This window comes from Ahaetulla prasina, chromosome 7, assembly GCF_028640845.1.
Source record: "Ahaetulla prasina isolate Xishuangbanna chromosome 7, ASM2864084v1, whole genome shotgun sequence".
Taxonomy (NCBI): domain Eukaryota; kingdom Metazoa; phylum Chordata; class Lepidosauria; order Squamata; family Colubridae; genus Ahaetulla; species Ahaetulla prasina.
In genome coordinates, this window is record NC_080545.1 from 99,822,701 (window position 1) to 99,830,107 (window position 7,407).

General features: G+C 46.2%; 1 protein-coding gene across 1 annotated transcript; it reads right to left on the reverse strand.

Moving 5' to 3' along the window:
- Positions 1–5,257: 5,257 nt before the first annotated feature.
- On the reverse strand, positions 5,258–6,277 carry CALML3 (calmodulin like 3). Its single transcript, XM_058190619.1, has one exon. The coding sequence runs from the start codon at positions 6,229–6,231 to the stop codon at positions 5,647–5,649; it is 585 nt and encodes a 194-aa protein (XP_058046602.1). The 5' UTR covers positions 6,232–6,277; the 3' UTR covers positions 5,258–5,646.
- Between the last annotated feature and the right edge of the window lie 1,130 nt (positions 6,278–7,407).

The window sequence follows — 7,407 nt, forward strand, 5'->3', positions numbered from 1 at the left end:
CCCCTGCTTTATGTCATTCCTGGCCGCCGTCGCTGAGTAGCATAAAATCTGGCTTCTCCATTGACTCTCCAGAAGTGGCATTCATATCGTGTAGCAACCGGTTTGCCCAGCACCAGAAATGTGAGCGCACGTGTGCTGCGTCACAAAACACAGCAATTCTCTCGCTCACACCATCCACACATGCGTGCAACGTCAAACAATGCAGCAATTCACTCATGCACAACGTCCGCACAGGTGTGTGGTATCAAGCACACAGCATGTTGTGTCTTGCCCGCCCTCAGAGCAGCCGGGGCCTTCTTATCTGCTCCCGAACACGGAGGAATGTATGCCTCCCGGCCCCAGTCCTGGCTCCATGCCCAGACAAACTGCAGAAGAAGGAGCACCTCCCGGCCCCAGCCCTGACTCCATGCCCAGGCAAACGGAGCAGCTAGACCCCTCCCCCTCCTCCACAGCAGGTGAGCCTGAGGAGGGTTTACTCCCAAGAACAGCTGATTGGAGTGACCCTCGCATCAGAAGATTGGAGAGGCGGAGGCAACAGAAGGAAGGGAGGGGCAGGCCTTAATGAGTGCTGAGTCATGGAGCCACACCCCATGGCCTATATAAAGGATCTGCTTTCTGGCAGTCTCTGAGTCAGGCAAAAGTCGAACTTATCTTGCTGAAGTCACTTACTGGTCTCCTGCCTGCTCTGAGGACTTTGCTAGGACTTTGGGCAGAGCTGCAGAGGCAAGCCTGATTCGGATTTCCCTGACCCGGCCGTCAGCGGAGGAGTGGGACACGACACAGCAATACAGAACAGGAGGGTGCTCTGGTCACCACTACCGGTTTGCCCGAAGCGGTCCAAACCAATATCACCTCTGTCTGTCTCTCTCCCCACTAAAGATGGCTTCCCACAAGGACCCCTCCCCTCCTCATCCCTTCTTCTTCCTCATCTGTTTTCTGTATTCCGCTCTCTCTCTCTCTCTCTCTCTCCCCGTGTCTGTATGTATATAAATAAACCTGTTTTCTCTTTTGTGGCGCAATTTTTCCAGTCCTGGGGCAAGATGTCTCCATGGCGGAAAGTGGGGGAGGCCTGGTTGAGCCAGGCAAGATAGGAAACAAGAGTATTTTGTTTTATTCCGCAAAAGCGGAGAAATTCCATGGGGGGCAGGGGCAGCTTCAAAGGTTTTGCTGGAGACCCCAAAGCGATGGAAGGGCAAGGAGGGTCTGGATCTCCCCTCTCCCCCACCCCCACGAGTAATTGGGTAACTCTGTTTGCATCCAAGGAGGCCGTGTGGCTGAACTTTTTATTTATTTATTTTATTTTATTTATTTGTTTTATTTTGTCACAACAATATATGTAGGAATCATACAAATTATATTATATAGTATATAAATATATATGAGTAAATATAAGAAGGTATAAGTATATATATAGAAAGAAGAAAAGAAAAACAATAGGACAGGAACGGTAGGCACGTTTGTGCGCTTATGCACGCCCCTTACGGTCCTCTTAGGAATGGGGTGAGGTCAATAGTAGAAAGTTTTTGGATAAAACTTTTAGGATTGTGGGAAGAGACCACAGAGTCAGGTAAAGTATTCCAAGCACTGATGATTCTGTTACAGAAGTCATATTTTCTGCAATCAAGATTAAAGCGGTTGACATTAAGTTTAAATCTATTAGTTGCTCTAGTATTATTGCAATTAAAGCTGAAGTAGTCTTTAACAGGAAGGACGTTACAATAGATGATTCTGTGAGTTAAACACAGGTCTTTAACAAGAGTTGGAAGGGTCCTTTAAGTCATCTAGTCCAAACTCCCCCCCCTCAAGCAGGAGACCCTATATCATTTCTGACCGATGGCAGTCCAGTCTCTTCTTGAAAGCCTCCAGTGATGAAGCTCCCACAACTTCTGAAGGTTGATTGTTCTCACTGTCAGAAAATTTCTCCTTATTTCCAGGTTGAATCTCTCCTCGTTCAGTTTCCATCCATTATTCTTTGCCTGGCCTTCAGTTCCTTTGGAGAATAGCTTGACCCCCAATCTCCTCTCTGTGGCAGCCCTTCAAATATTGGAAGGCTGCTATCATGTCTCCCCTGGTCCTTTTGTTGATTAAAGTCAGATTAACAAAGTTGAAAGGGACCCTGTAGGTCATCTAGTCCAACCATCTGCCCAAACAGGAGACCTTAAATCATTTCTGGCAGATGGCAGTCCAGTCTCTTCTTGAAAGCCTCCAATGATGAAGCTCCCACAACTTCTGAAGGTTGATTGTTCTCACTGTCAGAAAATTTCTCCTTATTTCCAGGTTGAATCTCTCCTTGTTCAGTTTCCATCCATTATTCTTTGCCTGTCCTTCAGTTCCTTTGGAGAATAGCTTGACCCCCAATCTCCTCTCTGTGGCAGCCCCTCAAATATTGGAAGACTGCTATCATGTCTCCCCTGGTCCTTTTGTTGATTAAAGTCAGATTAACAAAGTTGAAAGGGACCCTGTAGGTCATCTAGTCCAACCGTCTGCCCAAACAGGAGACCTTAAATCATTTCTGGCAGATGGCAGTCCAGTCTCTTCTTGAAAGCCTCCAGGGATGAAGCTCTCACAGCTTCTGAAGGCAACTTCTGTCCATCGGTTGATTGTTCTCACTGTCAGAAAATATCTCCTTATTTCCAGGTTGAATCTCTCCTTGGTCAGTTCTATCCATTATTCCTTGTCTGCCCTTCGGGTGCCTTGGAAAATAGCTTGACCCCCTTCCTCCTCTCTGTGGCAGCCCCTCAAATATTGGAAGATGCTATCCTGTCTCCCCTGGTCTTTCTCTTCACTAGATCAGCCATGCCCAGTTCCTGCAACCGTTCTTCATATGTTTTAGCCTCCAGTCCCCTAATCATCCTGGTTGCTCTTCTCTGCACTTTTTCTAGAGTCTCAACATCTTTTTTATAGTGTGGTGACCAAAACTGGATGCAGGATTCTAGGTATGATCTTACTAAAGCTTTATAGAGTGGTATTAGGACCTCCCTTGATCTTGATTGTATCCCTCTGTTCATGCAATTTAGGATTGTGTTGGCTTTTTTAGTTGCTGCTGGACACTGCTGGCTCATATTTAGCTAGTTGTCCACTAAGACTCCAAGATCCCTCTCACAGTTACCGCTATTAAGCCTGGTTTCCCCCAGTTTTTTTTTATTTATTTGCATTTATATCCCGCCCTTCTCCAAAGACTCAGGGCGGCTTACATTGTGTTAAGCAATAGTCTTCATCCATTTGTATATTATATACAAAGTCAACTTATTGCCCCCAACAATCTGGGTCCTCATTTTACCTACCTTATAAAGGATGGAAGGCTGAGTCAACCTTGGGCCTGGTGGGACTTGAACCTGCAGTAACTGCAAGCAGCTGCTGTTAATAACAGACTGCATTAGTCTGTTGAGCCACCAGAGGCCCAGTTTATATATGTGTCCTTTTGGTTTTTCTTGCCTAAGTGTAAGACTTCATTTTTCTCTACATTGAATTTCCTTCTGGCCAAGGGCATCTCTCTCTCCCTCTCTCCCTCTCTCTTTCTCCCTCTCTCTCCTGCTTTTATCCAGACATTCAGGCAGTCCTTGACTTGCAACCATTCATTTAGTGACCGTTAGAAGTTACAATGGCCTGAAAAAGTGGCTTAGGACCAGTTTTTCTCTTTATGACCCTTGCACTATCCCCGGGATGACGTGATCAAAATTTGGAACGGGTTCACATGGATGACCTCTGCAGCGTCCCTGGTCATGTGATCCCTTTTTTGCAGCCTTCCGACAATCAAAGTCCACGGGGGCGGAGGGGCAGATTCACTTAATGGCCGTGTTACTAAACAACTGCAGCCATTCGCTTAACGACGGTGGCGAGAAATGTTGGAAAAATGGGGGGAAACTCACTTAACAGCTGTCTCACTTAGCCATAGAAATGCTGCGCCCAGTGGTGGTCGTAAGTTGAGGTCTTGCAACTTATTTGTTCAATCGCTCTTACATTTTCCTGATGGCAGAATCCTGGAGCCTTGCGGTTAGTAGGTTCACCTGTCAGTTAATGATTTCTTCCTTCCTTCCTTCCTTCCTTCCTTCCTTCCTTCCTTTTTTCCTTTCTTCCTTCCTTCCTTTTTTCTTTCCTTCCTTCCTTCCTTCCTTCCATCCATCCATCCTCTCTCCCTCCTTCCCTTCCTTCCTCCCTCCCTCCCTCCCTCCCTTCTTCCTTCTTTCTTTCTTTCCTCCTTCCTTCTTTCCTTCCTTTCTTCCTCCTTTCCTTCCTTCCTTCCTTCCTTCCTTCCTTCCTTCCTTCCTTCCTTCCTTCCTTCCTTCCCTTCCTTCCTCGGTCCCTTCCTTCCTTCCTCCTTTCCTCCCCCCCTTTCTTCTTTCTCTCTCTCTCTGCAAATGTATTTGTGTTTGCATGTGGAATTATAGCTAAAACGGGGGTCCCTGACCTTTTGGACTTCAGGGACCACCAAGTTCATAATTTTAAATCTCGCATAACGCTTGCTGAAGCGCCTGGACTCCCAGTGATGGAATGGGCTCCTTCAGGCACTCTCCCTCCTCTCTCTTTCTCTCCCCTTCCCTCTCTCTCTCTTCCCCCTCTCTCTTTCTCTCCCACTCTTTCTCTCTCTCCCCCCCTTTCTCTTTCTCCAACCCATTCTTTCTCTTTCTCTCTCTCATTCTCTCTCTCTCTCTTTCATTCTGTCTCTTTCTCTGTCTTCCATTCTCTGGTGCGCTGCAGACCACCAACATTTTCTCGCGTCCACAGACTACCGGTTGGTGACCACTGAGCTAAAAAGCTTGCGCAAGTAAATGTTTATTTATTATTTATTTTTTATTTATTTATTATTTAGATTTTTATACCGCCCTTCTCCCGAAGGACTCAGGGCGGTGTACAGCCAGATTAAAAAACAGTACAATATACAAATTAAAACAAAAATTAAAATAACATATTCTATAAATGGCCGAAAATTTAAAACCGTCAAATTTGACCCATAAAATTCATAAAATACCCCAAATGTAAGCTGTCCGAGATGAAAATCAAAATAATTTGCTTTCATTAAAAAAAAAAAAAAACTACATTAACATTTGATACTGTAGAAAGGGCTGTGTGTTGTATAGGTAGTCCTTGACCCAAATCAATCTGTCCCGTTTCCCTCCCCTCCCCCCCCGCACTCCCCCCACAAAATTCCAGCGTTTACATATCACATGTGAATCAAGGCAGCACCAAAAACCATCTGTAAAAAAACCCAAGATCCTGTCTCAGAGCAACACGATAATAAGGGAGGACTGAGAATTCATTAGGATAAAAGCAATTAGAAGTTTATTTGACTTGCTAGAGTTAAATTACTTATGTCAGAGCAACTGGGGGGACAATTTTCTGCAGAAAACTCCCTGTATTTCCAAATTAGCTTCTCTGGAAGAAGACAATCCTGGTCTCTTGGTATCCTTTTGAGAATATCGTTTGATTCCCAAAAGATGGGAAGCCCAGAAAAATCCACAAATCACCACAACTGAAGTTCAGTTGACATCCCCAAGTCGGATGGAGGTTCCCACCATTGATCACGTCCCACTCTTAGCTGTCCTCCTCACCAGGCCACGTCATGGAGGAGGCACATGGCCAAAAGAAATCATAAATTAGTTCGATCTCGGAGGCCAAGATCTCCATGGCTTGGTACGGTAGACCTCTTCACTTGCTGGTCATCATCCTGAGGAATTCCTCGTAATTCATCTGCCCGTCTCCATCCAGGTCCGCCACCTTCAACATCTCCTCGACTTCTTCGTGGGACAACTTCTCCCCGAGGTTGGTCATAATGTGCCTCAGCTCCGCGGCGCTGATGTAACCGTTGCCATCTTTGTCAAAGACCTGGAAGGCTTTCCGGATCTCCTGACAATCTCGGTTCTTGACTTCCTTTTCCATCAGGTTCAAGAACCCCGGAAAGTCGATGGTCCCATTTTTGTGAGTTTCCAGCTTGTGGACAATCTCCCTCAGCTCAGCTTCGGTGGGGTTTTGTCCCAAGGACCTCAAGACCGTCCCGAGTTCTCTGGTGGTGATGGTCCCATCTCCATTCCGGTCAAAGAGCATGAAGGCTTCCTTGAACTCAGCAATTTCTTGTTCCGTCAGAGAGGACATGGTGTCTTCTTCTGCCCCACCAACTCGCCGATCCGTCTTCTGCGACCGGTTGCTCTTGTCGGTGGCGAAGAAATGCTTCCCTTCACTTGGCCCAAAGGTAGAGTTGTTTCTACTGGCTGGTTTCCAGAGATGTTCTGGCATCTTGCTACAAGAAGACAACACCCGGGCCTTGATTCCATTGGAGCAAAGTCAACTGTGGAAATCTTCTACTGAAGGGTCCACACCCATAGCATGAGGAACCTGCTAATCTGGTTTGGGTCAGGCCCGAAGGAGATTAACAGTTTCTGGATTCCATCCCACGTCTTCATGGGACCGGGGGTTACTACTGGTTTTCAGCGAGAAGCTGCCAACCGTTCTGGAGAACATCAGATTGAGGAGAACAATATTAACTGATCATGAGATGGATGACCTCCAGCTGCCTCACTGCAGTTAGGGCCCCAGTCTGTTCATTCACAAGTCAGGGTCCCTGAAGAATGAAGCTTATTCAAAGCGTGCACGTGAAGAAGTTAGAAGAAAAAGAGGTTATTAGATAGTTTCCGATTTTAGAAATGCTGTTTGAAGGAAAATAGCATTCTAAAAAGGATGGGGGGGAAAGACTACACACACAAGAAAAAAGCTAGAAACTGGGGGATGGTGAGTTCTAGTTCATCCCCCCCTACCCTTATGGAAAAGAGCTGGCTGCTGAGTTTGGGCCAACCACCAGGAGACAGTGAGTTCTAGTCCTACCTTAGCAATGAAAGCTGGCTGGGTGACTTTGGGCCAATCACCAGAAGATCATGAGTTCTAGTCCCACCTTAGACGTGAAAGTCAGTTGGATGACTTTGGGCCAATCACCAGGAGATGGTGACTTCTAGTTCCACCCTAAACATGGAAACCAATTGGATGATTTTGGGCCAATCACCAGGAGAAGGTGAGTTCTAGTCCCATCTTAGTCATGAAAGCCAACTTGGTGACTTTGGGCCAATCACCAGGAGACGGTGAGTTCTAGTTCCACCTTAGGCACGAAAGCCATCTGGGTGACTTTATGCCAATCCCTCTCTCTCATCCCAACCGACCTCACAGGGTTGTTGTTGTGGGGAAACAGGAGGAGGAGAAACATTAGATATGTTTGCCACTTTGAGTTGTTCATAAAAATAATAAAGGCAGGATAAAACAAATCAAACGAAATAAATCCAAATAATGGTTGCAGGCAAGATGAAGGCAGAAATGGCTCTCGGATGTGGGAATGCTTTGGGAATGCTGATGGTGCCAAGATCCCTTCGCTATAGGCTCTTCTGTAGGAATTTGTTCCAACTTGTGTCAGTCAATCCCACGCTT